Genomic DNA, 21,946 nt, shown 5'->3' on the forward strand with positions numbered 1-21,946 from the left:
TAATTGCACACTGTTATTGAACCGAATCAAATTCACATTTAATTAAATTGATCTGAAAATGACACTGCATTGTATATAAAGCTGCTTTACAGCTGAAATGTAAGTTAATTTTTGCAACATTAAAACTGCTATTTTAATTTACATTTTTTGTCTTTTAGAACATTTTATTAAAGTAAGACAAAGCCACTTTGTTTAACCTCTAGGGTTTAAATTTATGAATTACTAAGGCCTGGTATCACAGACAGGGCTTCGGTTAAACTAGGATTAGGCTTTAGTTCAATTAGGACATGCATGTAGCTTTTATGAACGTGTCTTAAAAAACATTATTGGTGTGCGCATTTTGAAACAAAACCATGACACTAACATATTTTAAAATATATCAGTGCAAGTTACTTTCAGCTAAAACAACTCAAACATGCATTTTAGTCAGGGACTTGCTTAACCTAGCCTGTGTAAGAGGGGCAAACTTCTCCAGGGGAGGGAAGGTTTGAGCGCAACCTCGAGTGGCATTTATCAGTCGAGCGCCCCCTGTACAAAACTGATTTGTCCAAGAATCATGCCAAGAATGAATGAGATATTCTACTGGTGTGAGTTCAACAGCCACCGCCCGCGGCCAGCAGGACAGAGCTGCGCAAAACAACGTCACTTCCGCTTGTTTTGGGAGGCTCGAGAAAGCGAGGACACTTCCGTGCAATTCAGCGGGTTATTTACTTCGGAATTCGGATGGACCCAGTAAAGTAACGATAACAATAATTTCGAGTTCCTCAGAGACTCGCACGAGACATCGAGTCGTTCTGTAAACGTAAACAGAAGTTTACCTATACAGTTTTCCACTCTTGAGTAAAAAACGAAGAGAATAAGTTGAGGTAAGCGTTCTTACCTGTTGTTGTTGTTTTTGTTGTTGTGGGTCCATAGCAATTAAGCCATTAGTTTGCAAACAAACAAACACATATTTATATAGCGAGTGTTTTTAAATGATAATGTAAAGTACGACAGATTAAAGAAGTGTGGAACCACCACACTCCTTTAATACATATCAAGGCAGAATACTGCCACACTAAGTTAAGTAACTTTTTTTTAATCGTACATCAGTTAGTTTCCTTCGTGTTTTGGGTTGACTAACAGAATGTGTGTGTACATTGTGATCTTTTAGGGCTGTGTTGTATAAACCACAAGTGAAAACAAGCAGGACCATATGAAACTTCCGCCAGAAAATGGCTACGCCGGCTGTAGTTTCCACGGATGGAGCGAGCTCCAGTAAGAGAACATTTGATTTCCTCTTGCTGTTTATGACACATTAGTGCGAAGTAGACGAAGCTGTTTTATTATTCTCATGCTTCAAACAATGATCTCAAGTATAGTAAATCAGTCGTGTGCTTTCCTATAGTAAGAGGTGTGTGTTAGGTGCTTTAATGAGCACATGTGGATACAGTCACTACCAAATAGTAGCGTGTAAAACTATAGATTTTTTTATTTATAAAAATATGTTTTATTTACTAAAAACAATATAGAATAGCAAAATTTTCCATTCATTCGTTGTCATCCATGGCATCAAAGTAATTCACAAAGATCAGGGGGTTTTAATCTTATAGATGCCATGGACCCCCAAATATAATCATCCCAGTGTGAGAGACCCCCATCCCAAAAGTTATGTCTTTTATAAAGACAATTTATACACCACAAAATTAATATTATAAATGTAAACTTAGTTTGTTACGTTACTTACATTATTATATTTTGATTTACTCAATGTACTAATGTATTATTTTTTTCTTGTTTATTTAAATTTAATCACATTTTTTATTTATGTTAATAGTTTTTTTAATTTAATTTACTAATTAACTAACTAATATTTTATTTTAATCACAATTTTTATTGATTTAGATTTAATTTATTGCTTTACTCATTTATTTTTATTTAATTAATTTTTTTACAGATTTTCTCTAGACTTTTACGGAGCTAATGTATGCTTTCTAACAAAATGAGATTATAGTCTGAAAATATATTGAAAAAAGACTGTTGAAAATGCTCAATTTCAGTATTTCATTATTGATAATAGAATTATAAAGTTTTCTTTTTATCAGTTTCTTAAATCACTGTTGTCACCCTTCAGATGTCTTTATTTTGGAGATTATTCCAGCAGAAAGGTACATGCATGTGTGTAAAAGCACATGTGTGCCTGTGTTTGCTCATGATCTCTAATTTGAATATCTGTGTTGAATATCTAATTTGAAAATCTGCAGTAGGTCTGTGACTGCTTGGGTTGTGCTCGTCTTTATTTAAATTGTAGTGCCACCACACACTCAGCTGGTGTGATTGGGTTACAGTGTTTTTTTTTTTTTTTTGGAAGAACAAAGGAATTGAAACCCAGGTGTCTGTGCATGCTCATGCTACATGTTTACACTCACAGTTTGTGGTTAACGACACATTCCAACCAAGTCTGACTCTGAACAGCTTTTTTGCATTAGCATTTGCATTTTATTTGCATTTTATTTGTAGTGTAGCTTTTCACACTAAGGCAAGTTATAATCTCTTCAGTGGCAGGTTTTAATGCAAAGTGCAGTGGAAGTATACTAGTGCATAGGGAAAATGTGAAGTCTAACAACAAGACATGCCTCACATACTTGAAGCATGAGCTCTGCATTGTTGCTCTTGGCAAGAATCTTAATCTTCTACTTTATTATAATACAACTAGCTGTAAAGCAAAAATGCACTGTAATGTCTAATGGCTTTCTGCACTGATCATTTCACCCCTCCAAAAACTGTATAGGTGTTCCTGGAAATCGAAGGATGGCTTCTTCAGAGGTAATATTATGCTTGTTTTTTTTTTTTAAATAAAATAATTTAACTTTTTTTTTTGTGGTTGTCATTATGAATGGGCCAATTTATTTATGTGCAAGCATATTTGTCTCAAATAATTCTGTATTTTCAGCTTCAGAATTATGACTATTTTTATTCTGGTGTCACCATTGTCCTGTGCATTGGGTTACCAACACCAAGTCCAAACCTGTTCATTTTCACCCCCATTGTAATACCAAATTCAGCATTTTAATCAACAGTAAAAAAGAGTTTTGCAGTAATATTGTCTCATGAGTTCAGTATCGTGACATGTATGAATCTTGAGATGAGAGTATGGTTACACCCCTAACTCTGTAGGGTAATAGGGTTGTCATGGTACCAAAATTCCTGTAGTCTGCATCAATACCAGTAAAATTTCAAGGTTTTCTATCAGTTTTGATGCCATTGTAAAACATTTGGAACTTAAGTAACAAAAAAATAACAAATAATAAAAAGCTATTTGAAAATGTAATTTAAATTAGTTTATTATTCATGATTATAATACTTATAAATACATTTAAACAGCATGTAGTCTTCAAATGTTTATAAGATCAAGTGAAACATTTGTTATACAATGAAGGACAAAGAAACACACACAGAACAAGTGGCTGCTTATTAGTTTGCATTTACACTACATTTTCATTACATTTATGAAAAACAAAACTTATCTTCAAATTGTAAATGGCTTATGAACAGGAAGCGAGCTAAGAGCGCCCTTTATATTCACTGAAGCTGTCTATCACCTAGGCTATGCACAGAAAATAATTGCACCATTCTATAACTCTGATGAAAACATGATTAGTATTTGCTGAAAATGTTCCTTTGTCGTAAATAAATGATTCATGCTTTTAATATAAATGTATATGTGGTTTAAACAAGGCAATTTGAGCAATCGTTATCTTTCAGGGTCTGAGCGTTTCGAGTTCATCCCAGGCGAACAAAAAGACCTTGGGCCATCGAGGTATTGACCCTACTGGAGAGACCACATATAAAAAGGTTTGAGCTGTGGATTTCCGCTTTTTTTATATATATATATATATATATATATATATATATATATATATATATATATATATATATCATGTAAATATGTATATATTGTTTGTTAGATAAGACCAGATCAAAATGATCAGCAGTAGTTCAAGTTCCAATCTCAGTTTAATGACGCACATTCCAGAATCTGTTAGATCAGATTATTATTGTTATCTGTTGTTTGTGTGGCACCATTAAAATGATATAGCCTACTAAATGTTATGGGCATGTACATACTGATAAAACTAGCAGGCCTTATGTTATTGTTCCTCTCTCTCAGTTTTATTAAATCCAATGCAAAGACGCATTAGATGCGTTAGAGCTAGAGTAGTCAGATTAATTTAATAGTTTTTTTTTCTGTACTAAGGCCTGTTCATAGGCTTAATACAGAAATATACCACCAAGGCTGATAACTATAATGATATAATTCTTAATATAAAAGAAAAGCAGAGTCCACGGCACAGAAAAACGATATTACGGGAATTCCTTTTAGAATAATTTTTTCCAGCCATATAAACTGTGTGGGTATCCTTCTTGGTGTAAACAAACCTTTACACATTAACACGTTCTTCTGCCGCTCATCATGTGCCCTCCGTTGGACATCTTTAGACCACATCATCTGCTTTGAAAGGTGCCATTCAGCTGGGCATCACACACAGCGTGGGAAGCTTGAGCCAGAAGCCAGAAAGAGATGTGCTCATGCAGGATTTTGAAGTGGTAGAAAGCATCTTCTTTCCCAGGTGCGTTTGTATATGTGTAGTCATCAGATGAAAGAGAAGTTTTGCTTTAGCAGTCACTCATTATGTCCTTAAATGTGCTTGTATTTGTCTTCCTTGCAGTCAAGGCAGTAGCTCCACTCCAGGTCATCATCATGGTGACTTCAAGTTTAAAACTTATGCTCCCATTGCATTCCGCTACTTCAGAGAAATGTTTGGGATTCGACCTGATGACTACCTGGTAATTCTGTTTGTTCATTAAAATGGGTTCCCATGGTTTACTGGAAATATATGGGAATTTTTAAATGGTGTAAAGTAGGCCTGTAGTAGTAATGGGCCTATACCATGATGCTGGTTTAGCGGTTTAGCTGGCTAACCAGATATGTTTAAGCTTAGTTTGGGCCAATTCCTGGGTGGTTTGGCATTTAGCAGTGTTCATCTGCATAGTAACTTATGCTCCGGGGCAGGTTATGTTCTGGATAAGAGATCTCAAACTGAAATTGGACCAATCAGCTATGAGAAAGTGGCACATCTCTCGTGCAATAAAGTCACTCCCCCTTCTTCTACTCCAAATTAAAGATCACAGCATACCTAATGGTTTTTAAAGACTAAAGCGTTTGGTTGTGTATTATACCCTTAATCAATTACACGTATCATTTTAGTTAATCAATCATTAATAGGCACTTTGTTAATTAATAAAAATAGCCTATATAAAGGTCATAATAATAAGCTTTAATATCAATAACTAAAGCTATAAAAATGACTACATGTGAGCTTAAATATTCAATTCTCTCTATATATCAACTCAACTATAGTTATATAGGTGTTATACAACTATCTATATATCAACATAACTTTTATTTGCATTGACATAGTAAGATTTTTTTTTAAGTTGTCCTCTTTTTTTATTGCTGTGTGTGTAAATTTGTTTAAATTCTTAACATTTTTCAATCATGTAATATTCTGCAGAAGAGAAGTGAATTCCAGTTTCACTGATCCACAGCAGGTGAACAGAGTAATTTTTACTATTACATTTTCCTGAGATGATGATTTATGACTAACAATTTTAAATTATTCCATTTAAATAATTACAAAATATTGTTATTTTCCAAGAGTAAATTTGTCAAAGTTAAAGACAAAGAAATTGTTGGAAGTCCTGCTGAAACCTCTTAACAAATAGTATCTTTTAAAAGCCCTGAATGTGCTCTTTACAGGACATCTAGTAAAACTGTGACGTGTATAGTTTCAGAGAAATTCACTAAAATATATTGTCCTCGTACAAGGACGGTGGCACCCAGGAGGATAGATATTTTTATTTTTTTGCTTGAGATTACAACTTAATGAACAAAAGCTCTTCTCAGTGTTGAACATATGCAACACTCCATTCATGTTATCTGCTGTGTCTGTGTGCTTTCTGCAGTGCTCTCTTTGTAGTGAACCCCTTATCGAGTTGTCTAACCCTGGAGCGAGCGGGTCTCTCTTCTACGTTTCTAGTGATGATGAGTTTATCGTTAAGACGGTACAACACAAAGAGGCCGAATTCTTACAAACACTCCTGCCAGGTTACTTCATGGTAAGTGAGGGCTTTTTGTATTTATTTAAAAAATGGTTTAATTCTGAAGTTCATTCTTTTGTTATTTGAACATTGCAAGCATAGTAATTTTCTCCCATACAATTCACCATTTGTCGTCTAGAACCTGAACCAGAACATGCGTACGCTGCTTCCTAAGTTCTACGGGCTCTACTGCGTTCAGGCAGACGGGAAGAACATCCGAATCATAGTGATGAACAACCTGCTGCCGCGCGCTGTACCCTTGCACCTAAAATTCGACCTGAAGGGCTCTACGTACAAGCGACGTGCTTCGCCGAAAGAAAAGTCCAAGGGTTTGCCCACGTTCAAAGACCTAGACTTTATGCAGGACATGCCTGAGGGCATACTGCTGGAGAGTGACCACTACAATGCCCTCTGTAGGACCATTCAAAGAGACTGTCGGGTAAGAGTGTGTTGGAGACCGAAGTTACATGTCCATTTATGCATTTGGTATATGCCTTTATTCAGAGCCACTTGCATTGCATTCAAGATATTCATTCTTCCAGTACATGCATTCTCTCTTAATCAAACCCATGACCATGGCATTGCTACTGCCACGGTCTACTGGTTAGGTACAGGGAGGAATGTTACCTTGACATAAATATAGATGTTTTGAATAGTCTTTTTTTAAATATGTGGTCGATACGTTAACCATCTGCAGTCCTTGTTTTGGTTTCTCTTTAAAAATGACGAATATAGACTATTAATACCTGCTCATAAAGACAGTTATTTCCTCAGATTTGGGGTGCAGAACGCATGTTTTGTTTGAAAATTCAGTGAGCACAACTTTTTGGCTCAGTCTCAGCCAACGCAAGACGACAACATGGTCTGTTTTCGTCTCTGCTAGTTCTCTGACATCGGCTTGGTGTGTCTTAGCCTCAACAAAACTGGTGTTACAAGGTGGCTTGTTCTTTAAAGATTCAGCTGTGCTCTTCACGTAAATATCCAGCCATGTTGTCTGCCCTTGAGGTTATGTTCGGTTGTAAATATATGGCTAGTAATAACTGCATCTTGCGCATTCACGGTAGTTAAATCCACTTGACAGTTGTTTTGCGTGTGTCCACAGTTCTATGTCTTTGTAAATCCTGTTTTGTAAAGTGTAGACACAATTCAAATACCGGTAAGTAGAGATGCACCGATGAATCGACTGCCGATATTTACCGGCCGATTTGATGAATTTACAACCATCGGCATATTGGATATAGCATGAAAAAGGCAGATGTAGCAAACCAATGGTTTATTAATTAACTGTGTGAAAGGACTGAGCTGTATGTGTGTTGCATAATCCAAGATTATACTGTAATATTCCTGCTGCGCTGCTGTCTGTGTTTTAATGCAAATCAAACAACAAAAGACCAAAGAAAACAAACAAATCGCTCATTATTCTGCACTAAATAAATTTCATAAGGATTCCCATCACAGGTGTAATTCACGTTTTGAGAGATTCACACTTTTTAGCGTGCATCTTACAATTAGGCCACTTGGGCATTGCGATCACTTGAATATACAGCTACAAGTTAAATTAAAAACAAGTAAAATCTGATTCTTTACCACGCTAAAACTCTCCCACTCATGAGACATCACGTTAAATCAAAGACAACAAATTGATTGACATGTCTTCCTTCCTTCTGGCCATGATTTAAAATGAACCAATAAGGGTTGTGATAAGTATTTTTTTTTGTACCCTACACATTATTTTTCTGTGATACTTTAATTATTATACACTATGATGTTGATGTAGTAATGTAACAATCTGAAACAAGTTGTTTTCTAAGCTTGGTTTCAATAAAAGCTATTTTTGGACTAACAAAGAAGTTTTGTGCAGTCTGAAACTTACAGGTGATTTTTTTTTTATAGCACACTGACCTTATTTTAAAATATGATTTCTCAATCTTGCTCTATATGTCATTTTATCTATAGGTACTACAGAGCTTTAAGATCATGGACTACAGTCTGCTGATGGGTATCCACAACTTGGACCGGGTAGGTGAAGAGGCGTCTACTGCAGTGCCTGATACCCAGAAAAAGGCACCAGGCCAGAAGCCCCTTTACTGCACAGCCATTGAGTCTATTCAAGGGGAGTCCAAGGGCAAGACTTCACCTCAGCCCTATGAAAGGTTAGTGAACCTTTGGCTGGCACCTTGAGACCACAAAGCACTAAAAATAGCTCTGAGTGTGTATGACTCTAGAACAGTTTAATTAAAAAATGTACACTGTTCAATAGTTTAAGTTCAATAAGATTTGTTCATGTGTTTGAAATGGGTCTCTTATGCAAGGCTGCATTTATTTGACAAACTGTTAACATGCAATATTTGTTCTTTCTTTGCAGCATGGGAGGAATTCCAGCATTCAGTTCAAAGGGAGAAAGATTGCTGGTTTTTATCGGCATCATTGATATCCTTCAGTCTTATAGGTAGATTCTATTTACACATCTTTGTGTTTTCTTCATAATAAATCCCTAAAATTGTCCTAATAACTTTCTGTATTTAGGCTTGTGAAGAAGTTGGAGCACTCATGGAAAGCTCTGCTGCATGATGGGGTATGTCACATATCAAACACTGAATAAACTACCATATCAGAATAAAGAGCTAACTTTACAAATACAACATTTTGTTTGTTTTCTCTACTATTTGATATTGTCCTCTGCAGGACACGGTATCTGTGCACCGGCCCAGTTTCTACGCAGATCGTTTCCAGAAGTTTATGTGCAGCACAGTCTTCAAAAAACCTCCATGTAAGTTTAATAGTTACATTGGAGCATTTGCTTTTGTTGCAATAAAGGGCTGATGCATTAAATGTATTTGTTTTTCTTTCTTACGCTAGTAAAAACCTCTCCGTCAAAGAAAAGTCGAGGTGGAACCGTGTCTGGTGGGAAGAAGTCAAACATCGCAGTATCTGGACAATCACATCAATTCCTTCCTATAGCAGCAGAACAAACACAGCCTCAGCAGACTACAGTGCAGCTGCCCAGCGGTGGAGCTGTGTCCCTTAGCCCAGACACTCAAGGAGACAGCGGTATGAGAAGACATTGAGAGATAAATAGAAAAAGGAAGGTTAAGCAGAGTATCTGAGCAAGATAAGAGTCAAGGCCTAAATCAGGGGTATCAAACTCATTTTAGGTTGAGGGCCGGATGGGGAAAAAGGTGACCATGTGTGGCCCGAATGACCCTTTTTTTAATGAACATAAGTGCACTGATGTTGCTAGTATTATCCATTCAAAATAATTTGTAAGACTTTTTTTTTAAAACAAATGGACCAATTCTGATACTGTGTCAATTATTTTTTGACATTTAACATGTTTTGATGTTTTTCAGAAAAAGTTTATTTTTTCTGTACAGGCCAAACTGGCCTTGAACAAAAATGTGTGTAGCCATCACAATAACACACAAAAAGTTGCTACATGCATGAGCAGTTGTTTTTCTTTTAAAATAGAACAGCCTGGTCTGACTTTGGCTTTGTAAAATTCTGCTACTTACACACCTGGCCTGCACTTGTTTTGAGGCTTGCTTGGTTTTGTTATGTAAACTCTATGACCTGAGAAGAACGGGTTTTAATTTCCTCTATGCAGCACTTTTTTCCTGCAAGCTACTTGTGGGTCTCCAGGGTATTCTCACAAAAATGCGTATAAATAGTACGAGTGTGCAATGTCGTGGAATGTATACGCCAAAACTCATTTTGGCGTGTCTATGGCATGCTGTTTTTGGCGTGCATATGATATGCATTTTATGGCGTATTATACATACGAACCACCACCCCACCACCCTAAACCTACCCAAGCGCGTGTCATATATATACGCCCCACCACCCTAAACCTACCCAAGCGCGTGTCATATATACGCCATAAAGTGCGTATCATATGCACGCGAAAAACAGCGTATCATATCCATGCCAAAATGAGTTTTGGCGTATACATTCCACGACATTGCACACTCGTACTATTTATATGCATTTATGTGTGATCGGGTTGGGGTCTCAGTGAGGGTCATGGTTGTTGATCTTCTATGGAAAACTTTGTTCATGTTATGCTTTGTTTTCAGTGCTAGCAGAGACTGCATGATAACTTTGTGTAGTTTAAAAGTTAGATGCCCTTGTGTGTTGATAGAGCAAATGAGAGCTGTAAATGTCTGCCCCCTGTAGCACATGCATGGACAATGGCAATAAATCCTCCACTTATTTTTTTTCCCTTTTCCCCCTCAACCTTGACTAAATCATTATTGACTAAGGAGCGCTCACTCTTTTGGCACTTCTTCTCTCTTCAGGTGCTCGTCCTGACCTGCTCCCACAACAGGTTCCTGAAGATGAGGTCACGAGTAGCTCAGCTGATACAACCCTGTCAGCAACATCTCCTGTAAGCTCTCAGCCCTCCACAAACACTCCAGTTCCGAGGTATGTGATGGTTAGACAAAATGATTTGGTTAAATTGAATGAAAGATGTATTTTACAACCACTACTATTAATTCTATCACACTGATGCACTCTTACTCTTTTTACTAATAATATCAATGCATTTCATTTCCAGTCGTAGCAGTTTAGCTGCCCAGTCATCAGGGGAAAGTTTGGATATCGAAGTCATTTCACTCAGTGAGATTGTTCCACAGACAAGCACGTCAGAAGTAAGAGACATTTTACAGGTTATACAACTTTAATATATGTTATGTGCTTATTTTTATGAACCCCGAGCTGTTTTTTTGAGCTTGAGCTTATTTCTGTTACTTGTAACATTTTCATGGCTAAAGTCTGATTACACTGTATTCAGCACAAACTCTGCTACAATAATATGGGAGCAGCATGTGTGTAAAAGTTTATGGTTTTGAAAAAATTAAGTTTATGCATGGTTTGTGAAAAAAAGTCACTTATAAGGCTATAAAACCCATCCTGAATATTTGTTTACAAGACTTTTGAAAACTGGATCACGTAGACTAGAACGTTTGCTTCACGACGATGTAAAAAATCACTCTGGCCACTCTTTACATAATACAATATATTGATTTAAAATTTGTAAGACATGTTTTGTGTCAGGAAGGCTTATGTGGGGAAGGGCGTGAATCATCATGAATATTGATGTTTTTCCACACCTGCAGACAAAGATCCCTCCCCTAATGCAGAGGTTATAGTGTGATAACCATTTTGCTACAATGTTTTGTCACTACATCCAATATAAAATCTGAAGTGAAACCATTTGGGAACCCCTGCTCTACTGTGCCAACAAATAAGGTTGTGAACTGAAAGGATCTCTCTCTTCTCAGAGCGCATACACACTTACAAATTACAATGTGGTCTTTGTGTCATTTAACAGGATATGAAAACTGCTTCCTACAAAGCGTGCTGAATTACATGTTTTAGTCATTCTACCCTATTGTAAAAGAGTTGTATTCTTTCTTTTGCTGTGTTGCAGTGAAAGACTATGGATAAACAGGACACAATAAAGCCCCCAAGGACAAAGATTTACTCTCTTTTAAGGATTACAGGATGAAAGAAAGCTGAAGTTCAGGGAAGTGGAAACTGGAGAATCTGGATTACAAAAGAGAGAAGTGCACATGTTCATAAAACTGTAAAGATATTAGGATAAGATACCCCCCCACCCCTTTTTATGTACTTTTTTGGATGTCAGTACATCCAATATTGCTGCTAAGAAATGGAACCAAAAGAAAGATGCCACTGTATTACCTCAACAGTGTGATATCACTGTTCTTAAACACAAAAAGCAGTTCCTTTTTTACATGAACTTCCAGGACCTGATAATGTTCACAGCAGAAATACAATATGAGAACTTGGCGTCACGTGACTGGCTCTTGGAGAACAAACTGGTCTTTTGAGGGCCTCTGTGGGTGTCTTGTAGTGGACTTAATTTGACCATGCATCTCTTTTTTTTCTCTTAGTTTACCAAGGAGACAAATCTGCTGTCATGTTATTGACTTTGCTAAGGTGAAAAAAGGAAATTTGGCTGATTGTGAGTTTTTCCAAGACATTTTAGGAATGTGTCATTATTATCTACCCAGAAAAAATACAGTGTAGGATGAATAAATCCACATCAGGTTGCCCGAACAATCACGTAACGAGACACTTTTTCAAAACTTTTGAATCTGTAAAATGTTTGGTTTTGGTTTTAGAAATGCAGTACTGTGATGATTTTTTTTATATATATATTTAAATGTGCCTTAATCAGAAGAGTTATTTTGCCTTGTCATTAACACAAAGCCTTTCACTATGCAAGTGGATTGTGCTGAATTGCAAAATGTCATGCATATCAATCATGTTTGATTGACCTATTAATTAATTTTAAAAACTGTTTAGAGATTTATTTACTTCAATTTTACATTGTTTGCAAAAAAGAAAAAAGAAAGCAAACACAAGCCAACAGATCACTTTTGTAACGTGGCCTGAAATATTATACCACGTACAAAAGACAAAATTCAGTATTTCGGCTTTCAGGACTAATTTTATTTTTATTAGCAAGACCTACCAGAACAGCTACTGTAAAACAATATACAGCATCTGTACTGTTTTGAGTTTCCTTTAATGAGAGTAAGGTTACATAGATTGTAGCATAGGAACTTCTCTTAAGGCCTCGGTTTTGTGGAATTGAAGTCAAACTAAACGAAATCTTTTTTTGTCATCATTTTTTAATATGTGCATGCTAATTAGTAAGCCTGAATGCAGAGATGAAGATGAATGAAGATGCAAATGTTATGATATATGGGTAGGTGGTTGAGTAAGGGAACATATTGCTGGAACTTTTTCTGTGACCATTTTTATAAACATTAAAAAAAAACATTCCTGTACAAAGTCATATTTATTTGTATGTTTGCATGTAATTTATTTCTTTATCTCAAGTTCCAAAGTGTCTATTGCAGGTTTTTTTATGTGACAAGGTATGTAAGGTCTGACACCTGGTGGCTGTGTAAATTTGTTTGGGCAGGTGAATGCGTTTTTTACTGTACACTCACGATCTGGGATTTCTGTGCAATTGCGGTTTGCTCTGAAAATGCTTATTGCCTCAAACTGAGAATTGTCTTAAATAGTAGCTTTAAATTAAAATCTATTCCTCTCTTACAATGACATTCATGTATTACTGCTCTCTGTCAGAGGATATTGAGACTTTTGGAGTGGGAAATATTGTAACATTTCATGCTGTATGCAAATTAATGAAATAAACAACACTGAGGAAAAAAAAACTAGTGTATTAACTTCCCATGTTAGGTTTACCAACAGATTATATATTTAAGCCTGTCAAATGCATGGTTTGTGTTTTATCTGCACTTACATTTCACATTGTTCCAAACCTGTATGACTTCTGTTGGATTTTTTTATTTATTTATTTTTCTCTGTCATTATGTTCTGCAGATTGATTGTTTTAGTTGACATTCACGTCTGTGTGAATAGTAACTGAGGCTGATAATCCTTAGCCTTTTCTTAATTTCCTGGGGGAAAAAGAAGGTTTGTAAACAACGTGAAATTTTTATTTTTTGTGTCAACTATCTTGAAACGTGACCACCTCCCACCACATGTGGGCGCTACTTTTCTACATTTCTAATCCGCCTCCAGGAAGAGAACCAGAGACAAAACTGTCGACCAATCAGCTTCGTTGTTACAAATATCGTCAGTGTCCTACATCTGTAAGCCAATCAGTGATGCCTTCTCTTCGGGAAACGGACTAGAGAATTTCCAAGATGGGGCTCGAAAGTACTATGGTCTGGTAAGAAATAAACAAACGTGATATTTTGGACATATACATGCATTTTTTGCGTAGTCAATACTTCTCCGAATTATTGTAAATACATACGTTTTTCGTTCCGTCACACTTTTGCGCTCTTATTTAAAAACAATTAAGAGAATTCAATTGTCGGTTTCTGGTTGGAATGACATTTTCCTGAGTCATTACTCAGCTGGTAGATCTATGATAAAGAAACAGATTGCTATCACAAAAAACACATGTATTACCCATAAACAATGAGCAAATGATAGTGAACTCGGTCTGAACTGTCATGAAGTGAAGTCTGTTGGTTCAACGCATTCTATATAGGCAGCTTAACTTTACTTGATTTTAATACACTGTCCTTTAGTTAAAGCAGTTGTTTACTGATGGGATCCGGTTTACTTACTCTGGCTGTTATGTTGTGTGAAAATAGGATCACTATGTGCTGGTGTTTAATTCTTTATTATTTGCAAATGTCAGGAAAGCGGCGATTATGAAATAAAATTTAATCGGTTATAAAGCAGCTTTGCAGTAGAGAGTAGTGTCATCATCCAGCTCCATTCATTTCAAGTTTTGTTCTCATCCGATAGTGTCTGTGTCATGCAATCAAACTCAAATCGAGAATGTTACTAATTATTTTAAACCACATAGCAAGCCAAAGGCGACAGTGGCCAGGAACCAAAACTCCGTCAGGAGAGACCAGGCTCAGTGGGACAGTTATCCACGGCTCTGGCCAAATGAATGAACACGTTGTGATTGTGAATTGATATCATTAAAAAAAAAAAAAAATCCAGCTCCTGCTTGAAGATCGGAATACACCATGCCGTTGTTGTGCTGAATTTTTACCCCCTGCCAGATTATTACCCCCCTAGTAGTATTGGTTGGTTTAGGAGTAGGTGAGGGGAGTTCAGCACAACGCCTGCATTTCAAGTCCCTGTATTTTTCTTGTTCAAGAAGCTGTTTCATATGTTTATGTGGCACAAAGATTGTCATAACTCTGTTTCATCCTGGCTTTAAAGATGTAGACCGGATGTCTGTTTACCTCTCATCACCCAGTTTATTCTATTACACTACCATAAAATCAGTAATTGTTTTAAAATAAAATAAAAATGCTGATTGTGTTCATTTGTCATTACAGTGTGGACAACAGTGAATACATGAGGAATGGAGACTTTCTACCGACAAGGTTACAGGCACAGCAGGATGCGGTCAACATTGTCTGTCACTCAAAGACCCGTAGCAACCCAGAGAACAATGTGGGGCTAATCACAATGGCCAAGTAAGTTTGTCTGTGTCGTATTTTATTTCATTTATGATCGATAGACAGATGATGATCTGACAGGCAGTGGTGATGTTATGTAACACGTTTTGCTTTTGTGCAGTAATTGTGAGGTGCTCACCACTTTAACACCAGACACTGGACGCATACTCTCAAAACTCCATGCGGTTCAGCCGCTGGGAAAAATCTCCTTCTGCACCGGCATACGAGTGGCACATGTAAGTACATTCAATGACACTTAAAGGTAGTTCACCCAAAAATTAACATTAACTCTCTCTTATTTTTCTCCAAATCTGTATGACTTGCTTTGGTAAATGATAAGCCAAGATGCAGAAGCATCTTAAAAGCACCAGATGACTCCTGTACTATATACTAAGAGTGATTACTTCTGTTCAGAAAGCTTCAGAAGTTTTTGTTTTGTTTATCTAATGTTATATATATATATATAATATAAAATTCCTATGAATTCTTCAGAATTTTTCCTTTTGGTCATGCAGGTTTTGGTAATTTTCCTTTGAAATAAGTAATATTTTAATTCTCTAACACTTCCATTTGTGTATGTCTACATGTAGTTGGCACTAAAGCATAGACAAGGCAAGAACCACAAGATGAGGATTGTTGCTTTTGTGGGCAGCCCAGTAGAGGACAATGAAAAAGATGTATGTTTTGTTTTTATTCATGAATTCATTTTTTAATCTTAAATGAATTTTTTCCATGTTGGTCAAACTGTCTTCATTTTAGGTAATACTAATGTATATTTTTAAATCAAATCTTTTCTAGCTGGTGAAGTTGGCCAAGCGGTTGAAAAAAGAAAAAGTCAATGTAGATGTGATAAATTTTGGAGAAGAGGTGACTGGTCAAATCTTTCTTACCTGTTAATCTTTCAGATTTTCTTATTTCATTTTTGACAGTCTCTTTTAATCAATCTGTTTAGGAGGTAAACACAGAAAAACTGACTGCATTTGTGAACACTCTGAACGGAAAGGAGGGCACAGGTTCTCATCTGGTCACTGTGCCCCCTGGGCCCAGCCTGGCGGATGCCCTGCTCTCTTCTCCCATCTTGGCTGGTGAGGGTGGTACCATGATGGGCCTGGGTGCAAGTGATTTTGAGTTTGGAGTGGACCCCAGTGCGGACCCAGAGCTGGCCCTGGTAATATACAAAATCATCTCTGGTATAATTAGACCAAAGAATGAATCCATAAACATACAAGCGAAATGTATTTTTTCTTTTTAAAGATGAAACTACTTCGTCATCTGTTTAAAATGCAGAAACATCTATAAGTAGAGCATTTATTCTGAAGTTTTGGCTGCCAAAATGATTTTAAAGGGCTGGAATCATAGACCGATACAGTGACGTTCATTAGCGCTCCTCTATTGGCACATTTTGATGCTATTTTATGCTAGTGTTAATTTCATTGAAAAAAATTATGACGATAAATGCTGAGTATTACTTCTGACCATGTCCATCCCTTTATGACCACCATGTACTCATCCTCTGATGGCTACTTCCAGCAGGATAATGCACCATGTCACAAAGCTTGAATCATTTCAAATTGGTTTCTTAAACATGACAATGAGTTCACTGTACTAAAATGGCTCCACAGTCACCAGATCTCAACCCAATAGAGCATCTTTGGGATGTGGTGGAACGGGAGTTTCGTGCCCTGGATGTGCATCCCACAAATCTCCATCAACTGCAAGATGCCATCCCATCAATATGGGCCAACATTTCTAAAGAATGCTTTCAGCACCTTGTTGAATCAATGCCACGTAGAATTAAGGCAGTTCTGAAGGCGAAAGGGGGTCAAACACAGTATTAGTATTATTAGTACTCCTAATAATTCTTTAGGTGAGTGTAGACTGCTGTACAAGACTTTACTTTGAGCTTTCATGCGTGCGGTTGCCAGATGTCGAAAGTGTAAATCCCCCAAATTAGAGTTTTTTTATTTAAAGGATACATTTTTTGCCTGGTGTATCTGGCGACATGTGTACACGCTCTGAATCCATTTCAGATCTTCTGCTTAAATGAAAGTGACATTCAGCCAGTCTGTTTTCTGTCATGAGCTGTTTACTGTGACTAAATCTGCAATCAAACCTTCTTAGAGACGAAGTGTAATAAATTCAAACATGGATCTTGACTATAATGTTTGCTGTTGCTGTTGTTTTAATAAAATAGAAATAAAAATGATGTAGTTTGTAATTACAGTAATTACTACTATAATAATAAATAATAAATCAGGAAACTAGATGAAGTAAAATAAACCATGCATATGATTTCTCAAGTCACAACAATCATTGCAATCATAATTTTATGCAAAATAATCATTATCGGTTTAACCTTTATGCAGCAATTTTGACTACGGGTATGTTCACACTTGGCGTGTTGATTCCATTAAAATGAACCCTGGTGTGATTGCTCTGTTAGTGCGGTTCATTTGAATACGTGCCATCTTAACCCGCAGGAAGCAAGTGGGCCGAGACTGCTGAAAAGATGGGTCTCGGTCCGCTTCCAACCGAACTCTGGTGCGGGTCAAATAAAACATGAATGCAACACGGAACAAAGACATGTAAACATGTCACAAAAGGGACCCTAAAAAGGGCAGAATCAAGCATGCCTGTTTTTTTCTCATCATAGTCGCGATCATCACAGTTCGATACAGGCATCAGAACTGCATCTCCTTGCGGCAGATTAGGTTGTCGCAAAATATGTAATGAAAGCAGACCAATCAGGTTGTGAACTTATCCCTATGCCTTTAGAATTGAACCAACACACTGGAGTAGAAACCTAATTATGTCATTCTGTTTCTGGATTATTAAATTAGCTTGGTGTTTAGGTAAAATTCATGAAATTAATTAAGAAGTCTAAAATTAATACAATTATACAAAAATATTTTTTAAATAAGTCAGTTATTTTCGATCGTCTCGGCCCAGAATTTTAATTTTGGTGCATCACTACTCAAAATAGATGAACGCTAAAGCACTTTGGTACTTTAACATTGTTTGTGCATGATTTACAATTTCAGCAGCATTATTGGATGATCATTTCCCCCACTTAAACTGATTCAAATGATCAAAGCATTAATAAAGCAGCATTTTTAGAATGTTGTTTATTGCAATCTCACTTGATTCTATTCTGATGACATTGAAACGGGAGATATTTATTGGAGTTGTTTTTGCTTTATAGGCGCTGCGTGTATCGATGGAGGAACAAAGGCAGAGGCAGGAAGAGGAGGCTCGTAGGGCGGCCGTCCAATCAGCAGCTGAAGCTGGCATTCCCAACTCAACCGCTGACGGTAAAGACATGTGGATGTTTAAAGTAGTGAAGGATGGTTGGCACTGTGGTTTTGGGCAAGGGTAACACTTTATATAAACTTTCATTCATAAATCACTAACACGCATTATATAATGCTTAACATATCATTTTTGTGCTGACAAATCAATTAATCACATCCAAAATAACAGATTTTGCTTGCATATGTGCGTACTGTCTATTATTATGTATATATAAATACATACTCATTCATGTACATATTTAAGAAATATTTGCATATATACTGTATGTGTATGTATGTATGTATGTGTGTGTATTTATTTTATATATATATATATATATATATATATATATATATTTGATATTAAATATTTTATATATTAAATATAGCATTTTTTTCTTAAATAATGATTAAGTACTAATGCACATTACTTAATGCACTTTTTTACATTTACAAATTTTGTGGAAAAAAGGTTTAATTATCAAATTTAAGCACTTAACATACTATTTATCATATTATTCATTAACTCAACCACAGTCTGCAAAGGTCATACATTTTGTCTTCGTTTACTGTGTATATTTTTGCATTACCCAATATAAAGCTGAAACTATTAATTATTTGTACATTTGTATCAATGTCTATTATAATCATTTAGAACATTTATGGACTAAATGCTTGCTAAATGCATAACACCACATTTGGGTGCAAAACATTTTATTTTGCCTCAACCATACTATATCATTAAACAGGATTTTTCTTGAATCATACCTCAACTGGAGAAAAAAACTATTTTTCAAAAAATGCTTCATTTATCAAAACAATGTAATATAAACAGTTTGAATAGTGTTCCCTTATAAGTAATCAAACTGACCCCTGTATACTGTTGACCCCTTAAACCTACCCATACCCCCAAACCTGTCCCTAACGTTACCTGCATCACGCCTAAATAGCAGCAAATGTGTTTCGCAGCAGAACATGAACACAATAAGTACATTGTATCTGCTACATAATTACTTTTTATTGAAGCGAGTACATTGTAGTTGAAGAAACCTAACAAAGTGGGACCAGTCATTCTTATATTGTTACAATTTCAGTTGATCATCCAGATCACTCATAGGTACCAAGCGTCTTTTTGCATTTGTAAATGTAAATAAAGTGAGTTAGGTCATATATAAACTGAAGTTAAATGACATTGTAGATTTTAAAGAAGTGCATGATCATATATTTGTGGCAATAGCCTGGCCTGACAAGTCAGACCCACATCAAGATGTTTGGTCTGGAAACTCACCATTGACAGAGCTCAATCCGAGTGGCGGGATAAATTGTTGTCTTTCAAACTCCCTCTGCACGCGATAGGATAGCGCTACACCAACCAGGGCAACAAAGGTGAAGCGGAGCTCTTTGACAGATAAAACTTTCAACATATCCGGTCGGCAAAGCCCCGAACACATCTTCCCTTTTTAAGAATCACTTTAGTGCCGTTCTTTTCTCAGAGAAAAGCTTAACTCCAAGTCTTCCAGAGTCGCGGTCAAAGCTGATTCGAAAGACCGCCGTTCGCCAGTTTCTGTGTTTACTAGTAGCACGCAAGCGCAACTCAGCTGTCATTATGCTTAGCCCCGCCCACCGACTCTATACACGATGTGATTGGCCTGACCGGAGTTTTTACAGCTCAAAAGTGTATTGAGAGTTGCTAGACGATACTCTTGGTCTAGATTTCTAGGCTAGCAATAGCCAACAATATGGGTCAAAATTATAACTTTTTCTTTTATGCCAAAAATCATTAAGATATTAAGTAACGATCATGTTCCATGAAGATATTTTGTAAACTTACTACCGTAGCTATATCACATGTATTATTAGTAGTTATATGCATTGCTAAGGACTTCATTTGGACACCTTTAAAGGCGATGTTCTCCATATTTAGAATTTTTTTGCACCCTCAGATTCCAGGTCTTCAAATAGTTGTATCTGTGCCAAATATTCTATCCTAACAAACCATACATCAATAGAAAGATTATTTACTCAGCTTTTAGATGATGTATAAAATGATGTATCTTAATTTTTTTTTAAAAATACTCTCATTACTCTTGTGGTCCAGGGTCACATGTAATGTTTGTTAATGATCTATTAATGAAAGTTATTATAAAGGGTTACTGCATATTTTGCACAAAAAAACCCCCAAAACAATTTATATATATTTATATATATAAAAAAACATGTTTTTTATTTATATATTCTTTGTATTATTTAAATTACAAATATTTAATTTTAGTATATATTCTGCCAGATTTGAGTTTGGAGAGATCTTGAAAGTATGAACTCAAATCTATACAAAAAATGCTTGCCTTCCATATAATTAACACAGTCCTGAATAACTTCTTTTTAAATGCTGAATCAGTTATTGACTCGTTTTGTGCGGCCTATACTTTTTTACCTTGAAGTCGATTCCAATTGCAGACAGTCACTTTTGTTCTCTCCCTCAGAATCCGAGGAAGCTCTTTTGAAGATGTCTTCCTCTCAGCCTGAGAGTGGTGTGGCAGCACTGCCAGACTTCAGCAGCATGACAGAGGAGGAGCAGATAGCCTATGCCATGCAGATGTCTCTGGCAGGCGGAGGTTTGTGCCCCCCTCTTGTACCTTGTCAATCTTAGAACATCCTTTGTGTGCTTGACATAGGATGTAATAATTACTCATTATCCCTCATATGTTAGAATTTGGAGAATCAATGGATACGGGAGCTCCAATGGACACTGCGGAAGCTAAGGTCTGCTCAGTCTCAGTATACTATAAAACTTACATTTTATAGTTTCAAATTTCCAAGCAGAAATTAACTGAATTTGAATATATATATATATATATATATATATATAAATATTCCCAGGTCTTTTCCTCTTGACAACATTATTTGTTACCTCATATTCCCTGCTAACTTGTCTTTTTGTCTTATTCTACAGGAAGAGGATGATTATGATGTAATGCAGGACCCAGAATTCCTCCAAAGTGTTCTTGAGAATCTACCTGGTGTTGACCCCAACAACGAGGCCATCCGCAATGCCATGGGCTCCCTTGCCTCTCAGAGTGGTAACAAACAAGAGGGAAAAAAAGATGATGAGAAGAAGAAATAAATTCAACAGTGTTCTGTGATTGATGTACAAGCCATTTGACACGTGAAAAGCAGAAATGAATTAAATTCAAGTGGCCAGCAGAGGTCCTTATAAAAGCAGTTTTAGATGGATATGGAGTTGCTATGAGACTAACTACCAAATTACTGCAATGTTGTGTGGTACCTCAAAAATTCACACATGGCTTGCTTTTTTCCCTTTTTGCTCTGTGCACAATTGATTAAATATTGGATAATCCCATGCAAAACATGTAATCTGAATGGTTTTTGCTTTTTTTCTATTGCCATTAAAATATGACAACTGTCCAGAAGCCTTACAGGTCCTTATTTTGCCAAGAAACATGTTTTACTGTGGCTTGTCAGTAGAATTGTTTTTGACAAAAAAATGAAATTAATACACAT

The 21,946-nt window shown here is 36.3% G+C and overlaps 2 protein-coding genes across 2 annotated transcripts; both read left to right on the forward strand.

Annotated features, from left to right (window-relative positions):
• The first annotated feature begins 664 nt into the window (after positions 1–664).
• On the forward strand, positions 665–13,337 carry pip5k1aa (phosphatidylinositol-4-phosphate 5-kinase, type I, alpha, a). Its single transcript, XM_067425006.1, has 16 exons — positions 665–866; positions 1,154–1,257; positions 2,771–2,805; positions 3,745–3,834; positions 4,480–4,610; positions 4,710–4,827; positions 6,007–6,159; positions 6,281–6,580; positions 8,098–8,294; positions 8,507–8,590; positions 8,668–8,716; positions 8,827–8,911; positions 9,001–9,192; positions 10,437–10,563; positions 10,697–10,790; positions 11,573–13,337. The coding sequence occupies exons 2-16, from the start codon at positions 1,215–1,217 to the stop codon at positions 11,573–11,575; spliced, it is 1,701 nt and encodes a 566-aa protein (XP_067281107.1). The 5' UTR covers positions 665–866; positions 1,154–1,214; the 3' UTR covers positions 11,576–13,337.
• A 398-nt stretch (positions 13,338–13,735) lies between these two features.
• psmd4a (proteasome 26S subunit ubiquitin receptor, non-ATPase 4a) lies at positions 13,736–21,855 on the forward strand. The gene is made up of 10 exons (XM_067425007.1): positions 13,736–13,873; positions 15,012–15,152; positions 15,256–15,370; positions 15,725–15,811; positions 15,933–16,001; positions 16,087–16,302; positions 18,337–18,445; positions 20,908–21,039; positions 21,135–21,187; positions 21,378–21,855. The coding sequence occupies exons 1-10, from the start codon at positions 13,848–13,850 to the stop codon at positions 21,546–21,548; spliced, it is 1,119 nt and encodes a 372-aa protein (XP_067281108.1). The 5' UTR covers positions 13,736–13,847; the 3' UTR covers positions 21,549–21,855.
• Positions 21,856–21,946: the final 91 nt, after the last annotated feature.

The sequence above is a fragment of the Pseudorasbora parva genome, chromosome 19 (genome assembly GCF_024679245.1).
Source record: "Pseudorasbora parva isolate DD20220531a chromosome 19, ASM2467924v1, whole genome shotgun sequence".
Lineage (NCBI taxonomy): Eukaryota > Metazoa > Chordata > Actinopteri > Cypriniformes > Gobionidae > Pseudorasbora > Pseudorasbora parva.